Source organism: Podarcis bocagei, assembly GCF_964188305.1.
Source record: "Podarcis bocagei genome assembly, chromosome: 16".
NCBI classification, from domain to species: domain Eukaryota; kingdom Metazoa; phylum Chordata; class Lepidosauria; order Squamata; family Lacertidae; genus Podarcis; species Podarcis bocagei.
This window is the reverse complement of record NC_138142.1, coordinates 39,961,093-39,983,264: the sequence shown is the minus strand read 5'-3', so window position 1 is coordinate 39,983,264 and position 22,172 is coordinate 39,961,093. Positions and strand designations below refer to the sequence as shown.

The following is a 22,172-nucleotide window of genomic DNA, read 5'->3' as shown; positions in this document are numbered from 1 at the left end:
GCTTGTAAGTGTTACAGAAATGACAAGGTGGGGGGGGGGCACATCTTTAAAGTTATTTCAATGTTACAAATATTACGCCTGAATGTATCCTTTCGATTTGACAGCTCAGGGAAGATACCTAGCTTTCTAAATCCATAGAAAATCCATACTTTAGCAGACTCTCCATTTTAACCCTTAAGATAGTTGAATTTGGGCTGCACCTCCCTCCACAAACCAAGAAGCATGAAGTCACGTAGGCAGCAGGAACAGGGCATAATTCCCCAAGCATGAGAGCACAGACACGGCCCCCCACCCAGGGAGTGACCAAGGGGGCAACGATAGTGTTATGTCCTAGAACAATAGGATCCAGAATGCAGCAGTCTGATTGGTCCACAGGAGCCACCCAATCCAGCTCCAGGTGGAAGGGAATCCGCATTCTGATTGGCCTACAGGAGAATCCCGGAATTAGCCAATCACGTGGGGCCCATTGTGTAAATAATGTATATAAGGCAGACATTCAGGTGGGACTTCCATTCCTCCTCACCACTATGAGCTGAATCAAGAGCGTGAAATCCACTCTCGACTCCGAGTTTATTTCAGATATACATCCACAGAAGCAGTTTAGCAATTCAGGTGTTCTGAAAGCCCATCTCCAGACAAGTCCTGAGGGCAAGGATATAGAAAGAGTTTTGTTGCGCTTTCGGTGATGGGTACTTAAGAGGTGTTGGGAAAGTTGTCTGATAAAGGGACCTAATGTTGAACTTGTGTAATCCTTGTATACCCCTCCCCATTTGTGACATGCTAGTGATGTAGTGATGATGTATCAGTGATGCCTCTCAAAGTGTATTCTGGGGGAAAGAGGGATGTTTTAAAAGAGGATGTCACCCCAGGCTCGGGGTGCTTACTCCTGTGGGGACCTGTTGCACAACAATAAAGATCGTGCTGTTTTGCCCCCAAATTACTTAGCTGGAACTTCCTTCTTTTACTGACCGCATGGACCTGTGGGGGACTTGCACCCCGATGACCTGGGCTGTTGAGAGTGGTCTCTCATCCCAGAATTTTTCCATAACAAAAGGTATGTAGTTCTTCTGGCCCTTTGCTCAGTTCTGTATCCAGCTCAGCCTGGATAATATTTTGCTGCCACCACACGGTGCCAGAAATTGCAACTGGAAAAAGCAAGGAGTGTGAGGAACCAACCTTCTCCGTGACCAAAAACTGGTATTTTGCACAACTTTGATGCAGCTAAAGGTAAAGGGACCCCTGACCATTAGGTCCAGTCACAGACGACTGGGGTTGTGGCGCTCATCTCGCTTTACTGGCCGAGGGAGCTGGCATACAGCTTCCGCGTCATGTGGTCAGCATGACTAAGCCGCTTCTGGCAAACCAGAGCAGCACACGGAAACGCGTTTACCTTCCCACTGGAGCGGTACCTATTTATCTACTTGCACTTGACGTGCTTTCGAACTGCTAGGTTGGCAGGAGCAGGGACCAAATAATGGGACCTCTCCCCGTCGCGGGGATTCGAACCGCCGACCTTCTGATTGGCAAGCCCTAGGCTCTGTGGTTTAGACCACAGTGCCACCCACTCCCTGTTGAGAGTAGTCTCTCACCCCGGAACTTTTCCATAACAAAAGTTATGTAGTTCTTCTGGCCTTCTGCTCAGTTCTGTACCCAGCTTGGCCCGGATAATATTTTGCTGCCATCACACGGTGCCAGAAATTGCGACTGGAAAAAGCGATGGGTGTGAGGAACCAACCTTCTCCGTGACCAAAAACTGGTATTTTGCACAACTTTGAGGCAGCTAGAGGAAGCAAAAAATAATAAAAAAGGACAGCCCGGCAGCAATTGAACATTCAAAGTGGGGATTTTAGCCGGGCCTCTCTCCACAGAACTGAAAAGCTGAGCCGGCGGCTCTCAGCTCCAGCCAGAAGCCCATACTTTAACCATCCAAGAAGCCCTCAACTCCTTGTTTCCAAACTATGCATGAAAATTCCGCCCGGCAGTCTTTTGGCAGGTGATGTGCGGCCGGAAGCTGCACCTGGCCCAGGTAGCCGGTGACCCCATAGCGGCCTCGCGATGCTCTGAGCCTGCCTGTTTCTTCGCCTTGCTTCATTAACTTGAGCCTGAAACAATCCGAAAGGAGTGGGGGGAAAGAGAGAGAGAAGGAGGGAGGAATGTGGGAATGAAAAGAGGTTTCTGGCAGCCCTGTGGGCCAAGAGGAGGGAACGCAGGTGTGAAGGGAAAGGCAAGCCGGCTCACGGAGCTGAGGCCGAAGGGACGGAGACGGCCTGGGGAAGGCGGCCTGCTCCTCACAGATCACCCCCGGGCAAACGTCGCTTCGGCAGTGGGAGAGTGGCAACAGGCGCTTGCCAAAGCAAACTGGGCTCCATCTAGCTCTTCTCCGCTTTCCCCAGGAAAGAAAAACACAGGATGTCGATGCCTCAAGAGAGGACGGCAAACGTGACGGTTGCACATCGCGATTTTATTTTGACGCCCTCGCATATGCTGAAGCAGAGCATTTGATTATTTCACGCCGAGGTTTTGGTCATTGCAAGCACACAGACCGCTTGGCATCACAGGGGACGCACCGCAACTATGGCCACGTTCATACAGCATGGGTGGCGCTGTGGTCTAAACCACTGAGCCGTTTGGGCTTGCCGATCAGAAGGTTAGCAGTTCGAATCCCCGTGACAGGGCAAGTTCCCATTGCTCTGTCCCAGCTCCTGCCAGCCTAGCAGTTCGAAAGCACACCAGTGCAAGCGGATAAATTGGTACCTCTGAAAAGGAAGGTAGGTAAACGGTGTTTCTGTGCGCCAGAAGCAGTTTAGTCCTGCTGGCCACATGACCCAGAAAAGTTTTCTGTGGACAAACGCCAGCTCTCTCCACCTGAAAGCGAGATGAGTCGCCTTTGACTGGACTTAACTGTCCAGGGGTCCTTTACCTTTTACCATACATGGAAACTTCTACAATACCACTTTAAACGGTCACAGCTTCTCCCAAAGCATTCTGGGAGCTGTGGTTTGTGAAGGATGCTGAGAGTTATTAGGCAGAGACCCTTATTCGCCTACCAGAGCAGTTTAATGACCAATGCCTCTCCCCAGTGAAGTGCAGTTTTGAGAGGGGGAATGAAATTATCAGTAATTTCAGCAATTTAAAACCTTCTTTTGAGAATCTACAACCAGCTAAAAACCAGATCGAAGCACATACCCCGTGTTCTACATACACATCCGGGTAGGCTTGCCTAAACAAAAACATTTTTAGCAAGTGCCCCAAAGAGGACAGTGGAGAAGGTGAATGTCAATTGGCAGGGAGTTCCAAGTGTGGCTGAAGCCCCTCTAAAAGATCCAATGCATACAAATGCAGAACAGGTATTACAAGGCAGCTGTAACAGCGCCGGTTCTGCAGATCGGAGGGGTCAGGGGGGGCATAGAGGGGGCAAGGCAGGCACACTGGTGTTCTGATAAGGGACTTTTTACCATATGTGGTGGGAATGTAGAGAATTTTTTTTAAAAAAGGGTAATGATATACAATGAGTTGAAGAAAATGTTTAAATTAAAAAAAAACCAGAAGCATTTCTGTTAGAGATTGTAGGAAAAGTCCTGCCAAGGGAAATAGAGAATTTATTTATGTATGCGACAACGGCGGCAAGAGTCTTAATAGCACAAGGATGGAAGAATGAGGAAATCCCAACAAAAGAACAGTGGCAAGAGAAATTGATGGATTATGTGGAATTGGCGGAATTGACATATAAACTGCAAGACAAGGACAACTGTGACTTTAAAGAAGAATGGGAACTTTTCTGTTGTTGTTTAGTCATTTAGTCGTGTCCGACTCTTCGTGACCCCCTGGACCAGAGCACGCCAGGCCCTCCTGTCCTCCACTGGCTCCCGCAGTTTGGTCAAACTCATGCTGGTCTCTTCGAGAACACTGTCCCACTATCTTGTCCTCTGTCATCCCCTTCTCCTTGTGCCCTCCATCTTTCCCAACATCAGGGTCTTTTCCAGGGAGTCTTCTCTTCTCATGAGGTGGCCAAAATATTGGAGCCTCAGCTTCAGGATCTGTCCTTCCAGTGAGCACTCAGGGCTGATTTCCTTCAGAATGGATGGGTTTGATCTTGCAGTCCACGGGACTCTCCAGAGTCTCCTCCAGCACCAGAATTCAAAAGCATCAATTCTTCGGCGATCAGCCAACTTTTTACAAACTACTAAAAAGAACAACAAAATGAATTGGACTCCTTGGCAGGTTTCGAATAAACATACACAAATTTATTATTGTTAATACAATAGACAGATAATTTAAGGATCTTTACAATTTTAAAATATGCAGAGAATAACATGTGTTGAAAAATCAGAGAGAGGAGCTGAGGGAAGTCTTGGGGGGGGAGGGAGGGATTTTCTTGGGGAGGGGGGAAATGGGTGGAATGAAGATGATATGTTTTTGATAACTGTTATGTTGAAATTTTTAATAAAAACTATTTTTTTAAAAGGGGGGAAAGAACATCCTCTGGCGTTCCTTCGAAAGTCACGCACAGCCCCCCCCAAAGGAGGTTGCCAGGATAAATGGACTCAGCTTACATCCGCTCTTGTCGTCCTCTGCCCGCCTGCCCCCTTCCAATTCAACTTTTCTCTCTTTCGAAACCAGCCATTGTTTTACTGGCTTTGGAGTGGCGGGGGCAACGCTGGGTGTTGGGCGGGGGTGGATCAGGCCCCCCAGCCAGGGGGCCATTGTTTAGTCCAGGCCTAGCAGGACCTTCCCCTGTGATCTTAGACTGGGTTTTTCTAACACCGCACAGTGTGTGTTTCTTTCCCCTGTGAACTTTGCGGCCTGAAAGGGGGACGTGTTGTTAAAAGGGGGCCTTGTATCAGCTGTGCACTGTTTGCTTGGGATAGGTGCCCACCCTTCTGGCCAAGCTGCCCGGTGCCCGGCCCCACCCTCCTCAATACGTGACCAGGAGGCCCCCGGGGCCTGTTTGTTTTAAACACAGCCGGTGCCAAGTCCCTTGCTGCCGTCGTGCAAAGTTTCGTTCGCCCACTCCTGCACTCCCCCAAAAAACAAGTCCGTTCTCTCACCATTCCAAACCAAAGGAACTGGGATTATTTTGGTCGCTGGAAAAAACAGGTCAGCTTTGAAACAAGAAGCCAAGGATTAGCTCAGCGGCACGTCTTCTTAGAACCAAAAGAAAAGAAATCCAAATCTGTGTCCAAGGGAAAGGTCCCATTTCTGAGATGGATCAATATCTGACATGGTTTGTTTTTCACTGCCCCCAAGAGCTGAAGCCATGGGAGATCGTCTCCCCACAAGCTAGCACTTTCCTTCCCAACTCTGGGACCCTCCAAAACTAGCATTGGACTAGCACAGAGGTCGGGACACGGGAGGCGCTGTGGGTTAAACCACAGAGCCTAGGACTTGCCGATCCCCGTGACGGGGTGAGCTCCCGTTGCTCGGTCCCAGCTCCTGCCCACCTAGCAGTTTGAAAGCATGCCAAAGTGCAAGTAGATAAATAGGTATCGCTCCAGCGGGAAGGTAAACGGCGTTTCTGTGCGCTGCTCTGGTTCGCCAGACGTGGCTTAGTCATGCTGGCCACATGACCCGGAAGCTGTACGCCCGCTCCATTGACCAATAAAGCGAGATGAGCGCCGCAACCCCAGAGTCGGCCACGACTGGACCTAATGGTCAGGGGTGCCTTCACCTTTACGTTTTAGCACAGAGGTCAGCAACCTAAGGCCCGTGGGCCACAAGAGGCCCACAGGGGTCGTTTAGCCGGCCCACAAGATATCCCCAAACCGAGACACCCACTCAGTGAGTCTCCCCACACTGCGCTAAACCGTTGCAGTGCAGGGACTTGCTTCCGTGGTGCCGGAAATCACATCTGCGCAGATGCCAGAAATTGCGGGTGTGGGCGCTTACACACACATGGAGGGTTCTCCGCTGGAGTGAACTGGCCCAGGCAAGGTAAACCTTTCCAACCCCTGGACTAGGACCTGGGAGAGACGAGGCCCCAAATTCTCACTCTGCCAGTGGAACTCACGGAGACAAGATGAAGAGCCTGCATTAGGCAGCAAGATCCGCTGCAGCGGCAGATCCCAGAGCTGATCTTTCTCTCCCCCCTACCCTTGTTCTTGATGTAGATCTTCCCTCACCCCTTCTTCCCTGGGGTAGCGCCTTTTGGGAGTCTGCCTCAGGTGCCAAAATATCTTGAGCTGGCCCCGTCTCCCAATGACCACTGGTCATCCTGGCTGCTTGGGGGTTGGAGTCCAGGTTAAATTTGGAGGGAACCTGGACAAGGTAAGGTTGCCGCAGGAAGCCCTTGAGAAATTAAAAACAGGCCAAATCTAGGTAAACATCTGTTCTGAAACCTGAATAAACTCTAAGCGTTGAGACGATAGCCGTGTATGAAAGGCTCAACCCCCTGAGCCAGTTTGGAATGTTGGGGACCATTCTCGCCACGCACCTTTAGCTTACGGAACTCAGCGCCACAAGGTGCAGCGGTGGTCACTAATTTTGATGGCCATAAAAGGGGATTGGAACAAAAGGAAAAGAGTAATATTTAAGAGAGAACTGCAAAGGTAAGCTTGTGTCAACACGAGCTCATTTGGTTTTACGGATCCATATATCATTTTTTAAAATGCTGTACGCTCTTTTTCAGGGGTGGCCAACTCCCAAGAGAATGTGATCTACTCACAGAGTTAAAAACTGGCAGTGATCTACCCCCTTTTGGGGGGTTCAGGTCAAGGTTGTTGAGATTTTTTTAGAAGGAAAGCCATTTTGGGGGTGCAGGGTAAAAATGTTGAGCTTTCTTAAGGGGAACCAAGGTTGTTGAGCTTCTTTGGTGGGAGACAATGATCTACTAGTGATCTACCACAGACGTCTGGTGATCTATCGGTAGATACCTGTTGGACGTGCCTAAATTAGATGACTGATTGGTCCAGAAACATGGTCAATATATAAAATAAGAAAAGGCCAGTTTGACCCCTTACGAACTTTTTTCTTGAGGCACTAGTTTTTGCACCCATTGCACAGCTTGCACAACTAAGGCCCACTCTGTTGAATAGATTTTGGCCTCCCCCACTTACTCCCTAAAGCTCATAATAAACCTTCCACTGCCTCTCTGCCAAAAAATAATAATTCTTCTTTTTAAACCAGTTCCCAATTAAATGCTTTATCCTGGAGACTTTGTGTCCTTTAGGATGTCGAATCATGTTCATTATATGACCAGAACATGAGGCAGATGCGTCCTGTCATTCTCTGACTCCTCCGGCTTTCCAGGGGGCAAAGAGACAACCCCCCCAAAAAAAAAATCTGTTCCCCAAACAAATGGCTGAGCGTCTATCTTGAGTGATGTGTCAGAGGTGCTGCTGAGCCAGGAAAACTCCAGTCCTGCTGAGGTGCAAATTAAACCGTGTCTAAAAGATCTGGCACTGCAGACCGGCTGCAAGTGGCCAGTGCCAATGCAGAGGCGCACCCTGGTGGTTAAATACCTCTGCTGTTTTTGCTGTTATTGGATGTTGTTCATACAATCTCCTTATATTCACAGTGTCGAAAGGATGTCGCTGTAGTTTTGCATGCTGTTATGCTTCTTCTCCTGTTGTTTTCTTATGTTATGAAACAGTTTTACAGTGTCTGGTGTTGAAAAGCATTCCTGCTTTCTCTGTTGCTTGCCACTTTGGGCATTTCCTGGAGGCATTTGTACAAATAAAACATATGAACGAACATATATATGTTTTTATTTTGATTATATGTTTTGTGGTTTTATATTTTGATTTTGTTCTGGGAACCGACCCGAAACCTCCCCGTATAGGGTGGTATATAAATTTAATTAAGAATAAGAATAAGAATATTCAATTAAGAATAAGAATAAGAGTATTTTACGGCAGTCACCATCAGTGCTAGTAAAGGTAAAGGGACCCCTGACCATTAGGTCCAGTCACGGACAACTCTGGGGCTGCGGCGCACATCTCGCTTTACTGGGCGAGGGAGCCGGCGTTTGTCCGCAGACAGCTTCCGGGTCATGTGGCCAGCATGACTAAGCCACTTCTGCAAACCAGAGCAGCACACAGAAATGCCGTTTACCTTCCCGCCGGAGTGGTACCTATTTATCTACTTGCACTTTGACGTGCTTTAGAACTGCTAGGTTGGCAGGAGCAGGGACCGAGCAACCAGAGCTCACCCCGTCCCGGGGATTCGAACCACCTTCAGATCAGCAAGTCCTAGGCTCTGTGGTTTAACCCACAGCGCCACCCGTGTCCTAAGTGTTGAGTACTCTCTAAAAAACCTCTAAACACCTGTTTTTCCCCTTGCTACCCAGCTGTCTCTCCACAGAACTCGTCTCTTCAACTGGAGTTGTTCGGCAGGGAGGCTGAGCAACTGAAACCAAAACGAAGCCCCTTTCCACCCCTACTGATGTCCTTTTTGGGCTCCATGGAGGGTCTCTTTTGCACGTTATGTAAGACTTTGTTACAGACAGACTGGTCTGTTGTGCCATTTGTGTTTTGGCAGAGTTCTGGGTGTCCCTGATGTTCCAGATTAAGCACCCGCTTCCGCATAACTTTTGCTAAATGCATTGGCACTCAAAACCCATTTTGTGGCTGTTCTTGCCATTTTGATCAGAGGCTGCTTTCTTCCTTATACCCAAAGCAATGGCAAAACTACTTGCTGTGCATGGCTTTCTTTGTGTGTCTGTGTAACGTAGGTCTTTTTCATTCAATGGCATGTCCTGTCTCTTTGCGTGATTTAGAAGGAGGAGGAGGAACAGCCAGCACTTTTGTTCCCCTTCTATTGTTCACTGCCACATATGCATTTTGAGAGAATTTCAGAACTAGTACCAAGAGCGCATCACAGTAATCTGACCTCAAGGTCACTTAACGCATGTCTATCCCTGACCAGGAACAGAGCTGGTAGACCATTCCGACTTTTTTCCAGTGAAATTTCCCCAAATATATAAGTAAAATAAAGAAGTCAGATAACGGAAAGGATTCATCTAAAAAGTGGTTTATTAGAGCCCTTTGCTCAGTTACAGCTGGGAAACAAAGATGGAGATGCAATGGTGTGACTTGGCAGAGTAACCCACAAACTCCCCTGTACAGTGTTTCCTTCTGGGCTAGTGTGTTTTCTGGGCATGTTTCAATAACCATTACACCACACCAACTCTTCCCTTGTTATTTTATCCACCGTCCCCACCATCATTCCTGATTGCTAGAGCCTTGTTGGTAGGGCTGTACCTGCCTAAGATCAGCAGAAAAGCTACTCAGAAATAGAAGTTCCCCTTCTCCAGTCCTTCAGGCCTTGTGCTCCTGTTCCGCTTTCTTCACTAAAAAAACAAAAGCACTGGCACCCATCTACCTAATTGGAGACCATCCTGATCAACTTAAGTTTTGCACAAATCCAAAAGCAGACTATATGGAACAGAAGGCAAAGCTCCAAATAACGATGGCGACACAGACCCTCCAGATATCTCACGAAGATCTGGAGGTGTCTGGATTGAAGGGAATGAATTAAACTTTGCCAGCTGGCCAATATGGTGGGGGGGGGGAGGCACTCCCTAGCAAGAGAAATCCTCTCTCTGCTTTCTCCCAAACTCCCCTTTTGAATCAAAACGCCTTTTAGCACTTTAGTGACAGAAGACAAAAATCAGACAGAACTTTTTCTTTTAAAAAAAGGACTGAGATGTTTTCCTTGGGTCGCGACTGCCTAGAATTTAAAGTGCGTACCAGTGAGGGCTTCCAGAGGCCCCCTTAGTGAGAGGTCAGTGTGTGCAGATTGATTTTTGCCCCCCCCCTGCTTTGCCTTGGGGAGGGAGCAACGTCTTAGATAGTTGATAGTCTATAGGTCAGGGAAGCAGCTAACCCACTTCTCGGAAGCATGGAACTGGAACCAGCCAGAGAGAGAAGAGGACAGAGGAAGGGAAGAGGCGCGTTTCAGCAGTAGGGGACGAGTCTGTTTCTGATTCACACGGACGGCACCGTTGGGCGGGTGATCTGCACAGAACTGGCAAGAGACACGTTGTTCAGGTAGTTGACATTGAAGCAGTTGCTGCGGGCCTCGCCCTCCAACTGGGAACAACATTTCTTGGGGTCTTTCCACGTTTTCTTCTGGGAGCTGCAGAGTGCCACAATGAACTGGGATTTCTGCAGGGAGGAGAAATAACCACATCACGTTAAAGGATCAAGGATGTCAGTGTTACTCTCTTTTCTGAAACGGTGGGACATCATTGCCACCCATCACCACCTGTAGGGTCACAGGTCCCCATCCCTCGTTTATAGGCAGAGGAGGGAGGGGTGAAACACAAGTTAAAAGTGGAACCCCTCGTGCTCAGCTCATACTAGGCTGCTCCTAAATCAAGATCCTTGCCAACACCCCCCCCACAACCCTTGCCTTGTTCTTTACAGATGAATAGCTGCTTCCTCCAACCGATTACTCACCACATCCTCAGCACACTGTGTCCTCTCACTGCCCTGCAACTTGCAACAGGGTTCTGTGATGTTCTGGACCAGAGCAGGGATGTTCTTCCTGGAGAACAATGTGAAAAAGTTGGGGGGGGGTTGTAATTATAAAAATATACTAATGGAAAATGCCCTTCAGATGGGCAAGGACGGTTAAACATTTATGCCACACGTAAGTCTTGATCGACACGTCAGCCATTTCGGATGGCAAATTCTCTTCTTTCTTCCTTGAAATTTTCTATTATCTGTATTTAGAGACTGGCAACTCCATCAAATTTCAGTTTCCCTCATTCAGTTCACCATGTTTCCACATTAGCTTGCAAATATTTTTTTCCTTTAATGTCCTCACGAATGTTCATCAGAATTTCAGTGTGAATTTGTCCTAACATGCACATCTTTGCAAAGCAATTTCCTCTAGTATAATGCACACCTGTATGTTACATTCACTAAAATATGGGATTTTATTAGCACACTTCAACAAAATATTTGCAATTTTCTACACATTGCAAAATTTGAAGAAGCACGAATCTTGGCCGTGGTTCAATTCACATATCATTCCTGGAAGTGCAAATTGGGCTTATTTGAAAAAGCAAACAGGAGTGAATTTCTCTCCCATTCCTTTCTGTCTTCAGCTAATAAGACTACGTAGACTGGAGGAGGAGGATCTTGAACTGTAGACTGAGAATGGTTTGGGTAAGGGGGAGGAGAAGAGAGAAATCACTTTGGGTTTCAGCCACAAGGGGGAGCAACAACCCTAGGTCTGAATTAATTACCCAGCCTTCCTTAAATTAATTATTTCTGAACAGCTCAGTTTAACTTTTTTGAAAGACACACACAAGGCTTGCTGCCTGCAAGCAAAATGTTGCTACCAGAGGTGGCTGCAATCTCCGCAATCTGTATTCCGCCCAGTTGGAATAACAGTCATTGCATCTTTATACCACTTGCTACTGACAGATGCCCTTTTCACACTCCCACCCCACCCGCCTCCAGTATAGGAATTCTTAAACACACTTTTTCTAGCCGGGGAAGTGCATGGCACAAATCGGAAAACCAAACTTCTCCAACCTCCCCTGCAATATACTTCCCGACAGCCCAGCAAAAACCTGAAGCCCTCTTGATATTCCACTGCCCTCAGAAGTTGGGGAGTTCTGCGTGACAGCCCCTAAGTCAAGGAATTCCCTCCCCACAGAACTGCGTCCAGCACCAACATTATGCAGTTTCTGCCATGTATTGGAAGAAGATGCACCTTCCAAACCTGTTACAGATAGGTAGCCGTGTTGGTCTGCCATAGTCAAAATAAAAAATTCCTTCCATTAGCACCTTAAAGACCAACTAAGTTACTTTCAAACCTGGTCTTTGATACCTGATACAGTGGTACCTCAGGTTAAGTACTTAATTCGTTCCGGAGGTCCGTACTTAACCTGCAACTGTTCATAACCTGAAGCTCCACTTTAGCTAATGGGGCCTCCTGCTGCCGCTGAGCTGCCGCTGCGCAATTTCTGTTCTCATCCTGAAGCAAAGTTCTTAACCTGAAGCACTATTTCTGGGTTAGCGGAGCCTGTAACCTGAAGCGTATGTAACCTGAGGTACCACTGTATATATCTTGACAAGAGCCACCCTTTTCCTGTAACTGCCATTTGTTGGAAACTGTTTGTGATACTGAACTTTAAATTGCTGTAGCTCGACCGGGGACCTGAAGGGGAAGGGCAGGTAAGTAACTGAAACGGAATAAGTAACCATACTTACTGCTTGGTGAGAAGCGTGAATTGGCCACAGAGCGAGTCCAGGAGGTCTGGGGTGACCTGACCGAGGTTGACCTGTTGAATTTCCTGGTCGTAGGCTGGGTATGGAGCCAAATTGGCAAAGCAACCATAACGGGCCTCCCCTGCAGGGACTTTACAGCAGAAGTGTGGCCTGGTCTTCACAGAGAACTCCTGTTTGCAGTACTGGGTCAGAACCTTTTCCCACTGGAAAGCAAAGCAAAACAAAACAGGGGGAGGTCATGAGAGAGAGACAACCTCTAGAGGTGAACGAAAACCCATCCATTTATTGCAGCTCCTTGCGGTCTACCAATCTTAAGTTCAGTTCTCTACAGTCCTCATGAAAATTCGCCAGCCCTTTCATTTCAGTTTCTTCCCAATATGTACATTTTTGTATGCTACGTATGTGTTTGCAATTTCCCCAATAGAAAGCATTTTTGCATTTGCTAATATAGACCATTATATGCACAATTTACGCATCTGTGTACCCGTTCCTTGGTTGGAAGAAGCGACAAACTTCCCAACGGTTAGCCTGCAAGGCTGCAAAATTCCAAAATGCCACACTGGGTGTTACCCCCAAATCAAGGACAAATCCTTCATTGTGAACTGCTCAGATTCTTTGGCTGCATGGGAGAGGCAGCTTGTGTTCGAAACAGACCATAAAGCATGGAATGCTGGGAGAGAAAGGGATGCTGGGAAAAGACCCAAGCAGGAGATTCCAGGAGGCCCTCCTGACTCACTCACTCACCCCTTTGCGGGCACAGCCGGCATCCTCCTTTCGGCAACATTTCTTAAACTCATTTTCCAAGCGGTTCACAGCCTGTGCTCGGCGCACCAACCAGCCAAAATGTGACTTTGGGAAGATGCTGGCCAGGTAGGTGGGCCGGAATTTACGCAGCTTGCAAATATTTTTGATGTTGGCGCTGGTGGGCTCTCCAGGAGGAAAGGTGACCTCTAGAAGCTTCGGTGGGTTGACCTGCTCCGAGGGTTTGCACCGGGAAGGATTGCTGCAGGTGACCGGCTGTGATGGACCTTGACCATCAGAGCTCTTGAAGTCATAATTCGGGAAAAGGGAATCCTCGTCAAAGCAGCGATCCCGGCTGGCACCTTCCAGCATGCAGCAGTGGTAAGGCCTGGTCTTTATCGAGAATTCCGTGTCGCAGAACTGCTCCAGAACATCTGACCACTGGAGCAGGGTGGGGAGAGATGAACGCGTCAATCAGATGGCTAACCAGAGTTTTTATCATCTGGGCCCAAACTCAAGAGTCTGCTTTTGATAGCACATGTCTGTCTGTCTGTCCTGGGATGTGCAAGGCGGCAGCAGACTGAGAAGAGGACAGATTTTGGCTGTGTAAAGCAGGGGTCAGAAAACTTTCAGCAAGGGGCCGGTCCACTGTACCTCAGACCTTGTGGGGGGCCAGACTATATTTTTTGGGGGGGGGGATGATGCAAAAGCAACACGAGCCCCGGTAGCTGCTTACCTGTGTCTTGAGAGCGGCAGGGGCTGGTGGCAATGGGACGATGAGCCGTGTGCGAAAGGGCTCAGGAGAGGGGCTGCTTAAAATGGCGGCCTCTCAAGCGCTGGTGCTGCTGGCACTAACAAAGCCCAGCAGCTCCCTTCCTCCTCTAGGCAGGGCGGGGAGAAGCCAGGAGGAGGGAGGGAGGAGTGGCTGCCACTGCCGCCATGTGAGGGAGAGGGAAAGAACGTGCGCACTGGTGATCCATGTGGTGATTCCCAGACCGTCCACGGGCTGGATCCAGAAGGCAATTGGGCCTGATCTGGCCCACGGGCCTTAGTTTGCTAACCCATGGTGTAAAGAGTGACTTTGCCTCAACCACAGCATGCCCTACCAACACATCTGGAGGGAGAGGAGAAGCAGCTTCAAAGGCCATCCTTGAGAGACCAAATCTGTGCAAAGGTGTGTGGGCCCCCAAACGCCCTTTGAAAGGAGTCCCACTAGAGTCCCACAGAGTCTCGGCTTTATGCTCCAACCTTTGAAAAGCGGAGGATGCATCATACAAAGGCATTGTTGGCCTTCACAACCAGTGCAGTATCTGAGCATGTCACAACCAACACCGAGGGGTATGCTGCTATACTACATACACACAGCCCAGACAAAATCTCATCAGATCTCAGTTGTATAGAAGTCACCTTTTACAGAATAGAATACCTCTCTGCGTTCCTCTTACTGCATGAGGAAAAACAATGGCTTGGCCACAGACGGTCCCAACCCTGATAATAGCATAAGATTAACAAATTTGGGGTGAGAATGATCAGACCTTAGAGACTGGGATTGAGCCAACTATCCCTTTTTTAAAAGGTTTTGACCAAAATGCTCCGTAGGGCATGTTCAGCACCCACAAAATCCATGCATGCAAGACTCTTCCTGCCTTTTTAAAAAAACAGTGGAAAGAATTCAAGCTCAAAACCAGTCTTTCCAAGGAGAGATAAAGAGTCGGACATGACTAGATGACTAAACAACAACAAAAATATGCCTAAGAGCAGCAGCCCCTGCCCCCACAAGGCCCCCGTATTACAGCAGTTGCCGTATTTGTCAGAACAACAGTGACAATGGTAGATCAGATGTCGGACTGCAAATCCAATCAACCCTTATTCAGCATGGCTGGATGATGGTGGGAGCTGGATTCGGGCAACAACTGGAGGGCCACAGATGTTTCCCAACCCTGATAGACACGTAAGATTTACAGATCTGGGCTGCAAACTGTCAGCCTTCAGAGACTGGGACCGAACCAACAGTCCCTTTTTAAACGTTTTCACCAAAATTCTCAATAGGGTGATTTCAACACCGACAAAGAGTAGAAGAAAGGTTTTTTAGACTTTCCCAAAAATATAAATAAATGGTGGAAAGAATTCAAGCTCAAAACCAGTTTTCCAAAGAGGGGCTAGGAACATAGGAGTTGCAGCTCCTGCCTTGTAATGTACCTAAGAAAAGTGTGCCCGTTATCACAGCAATGTCATTTTTGTCAGACCAGGAACAACAACGGTAGCAACTCACCACACTCTGACAGCAAGTGAGTTTCTCGCTGTCGGGCAGCTTGCAGCACTGGCCCACCCCGGACTCCATGTTGTTGAGGGCATCTCCCTGGCGGCTGAGGTGACCGAAACCCGTCTGGGGCACATTCCAGGGCCCGTAGTAGAGCTTCCTCCTCCCTTCATTGCAGATGTTGCCAATATTACTGATGTTAGGTTGGGCAGGTGGGAATTCTTCCAGTCTGTAGCGAGGGGGGAGCCGGGTGCACCCCAAGGCACTGCTGCAGCCGGGCCTCCTGCCCCTTGGGCTGAGGGGAGAGGATAACCGTGTCTGGGGCTCCCCATTGACCAGCAGCGGGAGATCAAACTCTGGGGAAGAGGAGAGGGATGGAAATCAAACAAGGCACACTCACATCTCACATGCATTAGCTGGGAAGTGCCCGTTTTGAAACTAAACCTTAAAATATTTCTATTTTTTTCTTTTATTATCTTGGAGGCAGGCGAAGTATAAGTCTATGAACGTTCTTTCTTACTCTATGGGAGATTTCGTTATCAGGTGCCATGTACAGATAAATACAGGTGTTTGAGAATTTCCGAGACATCAGCAGTCATTATTTGGGTCGCTGTTTGACGAAACATTTCCCTTCAGACTTACAAAACAATAAGATAGACATAGTAGATTCGTAGAATTGTAGAGTTGGAAGGAATCACGAGGCTCAAACCCTGAAATTAAGAGTCTCATGCTGTACTGAGTGAGCTACCCCAGGTTGGTATTACCTATTCAAAACAAATACATCAATCTGTTTCTGTACAATTCTCTCTTCTTGCACAGCCCAAGGTTTTCTGAATAACATTTTCCTGGAGAAACTGGCCCCAATCCCCAGCATGGATTGTAATTAGAATGGAGAACCTTGAACCCTCACCTCCCAGTTCATCATTATCTAGTATCCTCTGAAGCAGAACTTCCCGTGGGATCTCGGCCGGAGGGATTTCCTCTTGGAGAATTGGCTTTCCAAGTTCAATAACTAAAAGAGAGAATTGGGAAGGAGGGATTAGAAGATGTTTTTAAGCAACAACAACATTTTTTACTGAATTGATACCCCTCCCTTTCATCTCTAAGGATTCCAGGGTGGCAAACAGACACACAATTTAAAAACAAAGCAAAAAAAGTTGTAAAACAGAACATTCTAAAAAAGAATTAAAAACAGTTTCAGTTGAAAACATGCTTCCATCTAACAATCATGGGGTTGCCAGGACCTATATCAGCAAAGTCAAACTACATCCAGCATCACAAATTTCCCCCCTTATTTAATTTGGGACTTCTCAAGAGCATATAGTCTTGGTTTGCAAGGACAAAAGAAAGTTTGGCAAAAAGCAATAGCTATGGGACAGAGCACCTGCTTGGCATGCAGAAGTTCCCAAGTTCAATTCCTGACATCTCTAGGTAGGGCTGGGAATTCCCCCTGCCTGAAACACTGGAAAGCCTCTGTCGGGCATTTGCAAACAATACTGAGCTAGAGGGACCAATGTTCTGACTCGGCATAGACAGCTTCCTAACTTTTCCCCTTCCTATCTTTTTTCAGAACCATGAGGACTGGAGCCTTACTTTATTTTAAAGGGGGAGTGCCATGGCTCAGTAGCAGGTACGCTGAACCGCAACTCCAAAGTGGAAGTGGTGTGTTGATCAGGAAGCTGCACGAATACCAAAACAATAATTGTACCCTGTACTGGAGAATTCAGAACTTGGCCCCCAGGGCATCAAGGCCTAATTAAAACAAGCAACCATAGCACAAGAATGTGACTTCCTTAATATTTGACTTAAGTCATGTGGCCACTCTGCCCAGATTTGGTTGCGGCAGAGCTCAAATAGAAGGGAGACTTTGATTGAGGCCGGTCCTACTATTAGACGTGGCTGCCTCTGGTGGCAGGTAGACAGCGGCAAGGAGGTGTTGGCCCCGAGTTTCCGTGTGAGCAGTGGAGGATACTGACCTATGGGTGGTATCAAACCAAGTTCTAGTCAAAGTAGACCTATTGAAAATGGTGGGCTTAGCTCAGTCATGCCCATTCAATTTCAATGGGTCTACTCCGAGTAGGATTAACACTGAACACACAACCCCAGTATTTTAAATTGTTTTGCCCAGGGGCCTCATTGTGTGGGATAGATTTGGAAATCAGAATACAAAAATGATTTAGCACACGTCGCCAGCTCCAGCAAAACTGCTTTTATGGGCGGGAAGGCCAGCCATGTGCTGCCGGGACCAAGTCTTTCTTGCTACAGTTAATCAGCCTGGTTAATCAACTTCCTCTTGTCAATTACAAGCACAGTTCTCATGGATGAGTAAGCACAATCAATTCCAAAAGAAAAGGAAGTCAATACACTCTGCCACCCGCTAATTAACACTTGCGGCAATGATGGAAGTCTGGCTCGCTCCGTGGGGCCAGTTTCCTGGGCAGACTCAGCCTGACTACCTTATCTGTCTTGTACATATTTTGTCCTTGACTTCCTGTGAAGGTTTCTACCCATTCTTTTGCAGCATAGCTCCTGCAGCTTCAAAAACAGATGCTGGACAGGCAGAGATTCTACAGGTGCAGCAATTGGGGGGGGGGGGGGCGGAGAGAGAGAAATGGCCCCTGTTGAGTTCTTCAGTTCCGCATCTTTCAGGCCACACAGATGCTTCTCTACCCCTGATCTAAGTGACCAGCTATATGTGCTATATGACATCACCACATTCAACATTTCATTGCAAGTCTCTGGCAAATGTGTGTCCTCCCATGTAATCTTCTTCTTTGGCGATCACTCGTAGTCAAGTAAGATTGTCTTCCATAAACACAGTATCACATTGTGTAGGGTGTCAATAGTAACCAGGAAGGAAGGAGAAGATTGCTGCATACACACCATACATTTTAAGCATACTCCCCCCCCCCACAAGAATCCTGGAAACTGTAGCTTAACTCAACACAGAACTATAATTCCCAGCACCCTTAACAAACTACAGTTCCCGGGATTCTTTGTGGGGAGTGATGTACTTTAAATGCATGTATGATGAGTCTAGTTGGTTTACGAACAGAACGAGAAAAGCCAGCTTATTCTACTGGTCTTGCAGGGTGGCGTTGCCATTGTGGCAGGGAAAAGTCCTCTGGCATCAAGAGCTGCTTTAAGTTCTCTGCAAATAATGGCCTCAGAATCCACTCCCTGCTTAGGGAAGGTAAATATTGTATCATGCATGCCGAGGGAATGAGATCTAGAGGAAGCCACCCACCACAAGGTCTTGGGCTGCACCTGACATATGCATTCTCAACATGTACACCCCTTTTCAAAACAAATAACAGTTTACTCTCACAGTCAGCGCAGCGCTTTTGTACAGTTTGCACAGCCAAAATCCCTGCTGGTTGCTCCTCACGGCAAAAGAATGGCAGGCTGGTTGCACCATCATACCCTCACATCAAGGGAGGGGGTTCTAGGTTTGGTATGGACAGACTTTAGGTTTGTGGGATCTACTTTGTGGTGTGTGGGGTTTTTTGTTTGTTTTTTTGTTTTAACTAAAAAAACCCGAAGTTCAACAACAAGAGACAGGTGCACAATAGAGACTGAGCCTAGTGGACATATGCTAAGAATTAAGGAACAAGGGTGTCTCTGGGCATGTACTGAGACCAGATGGTCAGTTCTAGAATCAAGATAAGAAGTCCTTCCTTTCAAAATTCTATTTCTGGTCACCCTACCACCGAGCGTTCTTTTTCAGCATCTAATAGGGGGTGTTGGTGTTTGGGTCATTCTTGTTGCGGATCAGGAGCTCTTGCTGAACTACTGCAAATCACCCAGTAGACCATGATAGACCTGCGCTGCTCCCAAGGATGCTACTGTTGAAAAGGTCTCTGTAGCCAATTGTTTATGCTGTGCAAGGAGCCCGACCACACTGATGCTTTCAAACATCCCAGGTGATAAATAGCAGAAACTTCACTTCCTTCCTTCCCCGCAAGCCAGCTTGTCCTCCAAGCAATCACCAAGAAACAACAGACCTTCCAAAACGAACAACCAGCTTCTGCACTCCCTTTCTTTACTTTGAGGTTCGGGGGAACATGCAGTGCATGCTGGGAAATCAGAGCCACTGCGCTCCACTAGACAGAGAACTAAGCTTGGAGACCTCAGAGGCCTGGATCTCAGGGCTTGGCTCTGCCATGGGACAAATTATCCCATGCCTCAGCCTCAGTTTTCCTCATATGTAAAATGGGAACATCTGTAGTGGCCTATCAGAAAGGGTTATTGTGAGGCACCGTTTTGGGTTCTGGGTTTTAAATTTTTGGTTGGGACACACACATGCATTTTGGGAGGGCTATATTTTCTCTGTAACTCAAGATACACACAGCATCTTGGACACAGCAGTTACAGCACTATTCTTTACAATCTATTATGTTATGGTATGTGTCCCTTCAATCCAGAGTTGTTCTTGTATCTGATACTACTTCTTCTCTCCCCCCCCCTCTTTTTTTCCTTTCCTTTTTTTTGCAGAGGGAAGGAATCGTTTAAATTTTAAAACATTGCAACACAATTTGGCTGGAAAAAACCAACACCAAACAAGACGACAGATTTCACAAGGTTAATCAGGAGATTTTTCAGATCCAAAGCCAGTGTCACATTTTTTTCCAGTTAAAGCTACTGAAAATCATGATTTATCGCCCAGTTGTGCTAGATTTCACAATGCCTAGAGTGTTTGGGGTTTTTTGCCTGAAGGCCTTTAAAAAAATTGTCAAATACTTAGAGGATCAGCAAGTGTGTAAATAATTGGTTTTCAGTTCCAAATCACAAGACTGATGATAGATGTGTTGTTTTGAAGCCTTATTCTGCCTGAGCCATTAAGACAACAGCAGTTCTGAAACACGATTAAAGAAAGAGAGGAACAATGTTGATTGATTTGGGAGCACCCAGCTACACAAATAAACATAAAAAGATAAAGTAGAGGCTGTGAATAGCCTCTGGATCTGTGCTCAGAGAATAAAATGAGAGCTGTCTTAAAATTTCAAAAGTTAGGAAGACCCAAACTTTTGAGAAAACTGAGGTAGATTGCAGGACTCAGAATGGCTCAATCTTTGATTTACATCTCAACAACGTTCAGGGATTCTGAAGGCGATAACAGGGGTTAGCGTCTATAAAACACAAAAGGGGCTCGTGTGTGTGTGTTTGTGTATGTGTACAGTATGCTGAAAATTCTCTTTCAGTATGCTGAAAATTCTCATACACCCTACATTTAAAGCACACAAACCACTAATAACCCCACGAAGTGTAGTTTGCCAACTCACAAAGCTACAATCCCCAGAACCCTAAACAAACTACAGTACAGTTTCCTCAGTATGGGGGTGTGCCTGAAATGTGTGGTGCCTATGCAGCCAGCGGTTTTTCCCTGCAGTGACAATAAGGTACTCTCTCTGAAACAGCTGGAAGGTGGGGGAGAATAGGCAGTTTCAGAGAAGACTTGCACAAGCAGGGAAGGACCCAGAAATTTAAAATGTTGTTCCCCCATTTGCTTTATAGGAGTGTGGCACTAACACACATAAGGCCATACATTTAAAGCACACGGCTCTCCCCACCCACAACTCCTGGGAACTATAGTTTCTCAAGGATGCTTGGAATCATGGGGCTGTAAGGGGGCAAACTACATTTCCCACGATTGTGTTTATGAGCGAGGGTGCTAATAGAGGAATAAATGTGCTTTAAAGGTATGGTGCGTATGCAGTCTAATGCACCAGTTGTTCCCGGCTAACAGGCAGCACGGAGGGCGCGAGGAAAGTGCCAACCTGAAGCGCACTGCCGCCATGCCAGCTTGCAGATCTCGCTCGGCAGCTGTCACCTTGCCCTGCACACATCTGCCCTAGTTTGCAACAGGGAAAGGGAGGTCAGGAAACAAGTAAGCAAGCAAGGTCCCAACTTGTCGTAGTTAGTGATGGGTTCTTGAGTAGGCTTACCTTCGGGAGCAAGAGTGGCGGATTGCGCCAGGACTAGCCAAGAGGCCAGGAAAAGGACCAGCATCTTCATAGCCGTCCGGAGTCAGGTGGAGTCTGGCTTCTCTCAGGGGTTGTGACGCCAGGTGGTTCCTCTCTGCTCCTTCTTCTTGCCTGAGCTGCTGTTGCTGACGGTTTGCTGGCTGCTGCTGTGCTCTTTTATAAGGCTGGAGACTGGCAGGCGAAAACTGAGTCATCGGCTGACGTAGGGAGACACGCCCTGGGTGCTCATGAGCCAGCAACCCACTACCACCAAAACCACAACTGGAGGGGGTGGTGCAGGAGGAAAGAAAAACAGAGGCATTTTCCTCCTCCTCCTCCTCCTCCTCTCTCTGCCCCCTCCCCAACCTCAAGCCCAACCATGATTCCTTATTAAGGATCAGGTTTCAAAGCAACTGCTAACAGATAAATAAAAGAGGAAGGGAGAACATTCACCGCCTATTATGAAATTATCACCAGACCATTTCATAATACAGTACAAAGGAGTTGGGGGAGGTGATGAATACACCCTAATGCAAATCTGTTTAAAGAATGTGTTTGACTTTAGGGTTTAAAAAAAAAAACCACCAAAAAAACCCCACAAGCAAACCAGTTCTGTTTTATCCTTTCATCATGTTGCAGCTGATCTCTTTGTTGCAGAGACCCACTCAAAATAAGTAAATAATGTCTCTTCCCAACTCCCATCTCCACTCCCTACAAAATCAGGCAATGCTTCTGAATAAAAAAACGTGCAGTTGGGGACAGCCCATAGTGCAGAGGTGAAGCATCTGTTTTGCATGCAGAACGACCCAGGCTCAAACCCTTGAATTTCCCGGTACAGTGGTACCTCGAGTTAAGAACTTAATTTGTTCTGGAGGTCCGTTCTTAACCTGAAACTGTTCTTAACCTGAAGCACCACTTTAACTAATGGGGCCTCCAGCTGCCACTGCTGTGCGATTTCTGTTCTCATCCTGAAGCAATGTTCTTAACCCAAGGTACTATTTCTGCATTAGCGGTGTCTGTAACCTG

At 47.3% G+C, this 22,172-nt stretch overlaps 1 protein-coding gene across 1 annotated transcript; it reads right to left on the bottom strand.

The window, feature by feature from the left end:
* Positions 1-9,196: 9,196 nt before the first annotated feature.
* Positions 9,197-21,348, bottom strand: ECM1 (extracellular matrix protein 1). Its single transcript, XM_081173683.1, has 7 exons — positions 21,129-21,348; positions 16,094-16,195; positions 15,196-15,539; positions 12,927-13,364; positions 12,165-12,385; positions 10,398-10,485; positions 9,197-10,103 (listed from the first exon to the last, which is right to left on the bottom strand). The coding sequence occupies exons 1-7, from the start codon at positions 21,196-21,198 to the stop codon at positions 9,924-9,926; spliced, it is 1,443 nt and encodes a 480-aa protein (XP_081029809.1). The 5' UTR covers positions 21,199-21,348; the 3' UTR covers positions 9,197-9,923.
* Positions 21,349-22,172: the final 824 nt, after the last annotated feature.

Coding starts and splice junctions, on each gene's coding strand:
- ECM1 (XM_081173683.1), bottom strand. CDS start 21,198: ATGAAGATGCTGGTCCTTTTCCTGGCCTCTTGGCTAGTCCTGGCGCAA. Junction 12,386..12,926: donor CCGGCTGTGCCCGCAAAGGG/GTGAGTGAGTGA, acceptor TTTGCTTTCCAG/TGGGAAAAGGTTCTGACCCA. Junction 10,104..10,397: donor CACAGTGTGCTGAGGATGTG/GTGAGTAATCGG, acceptor TCCTCCCTGCAG/AAATCCCAGTTCATTGTGGC.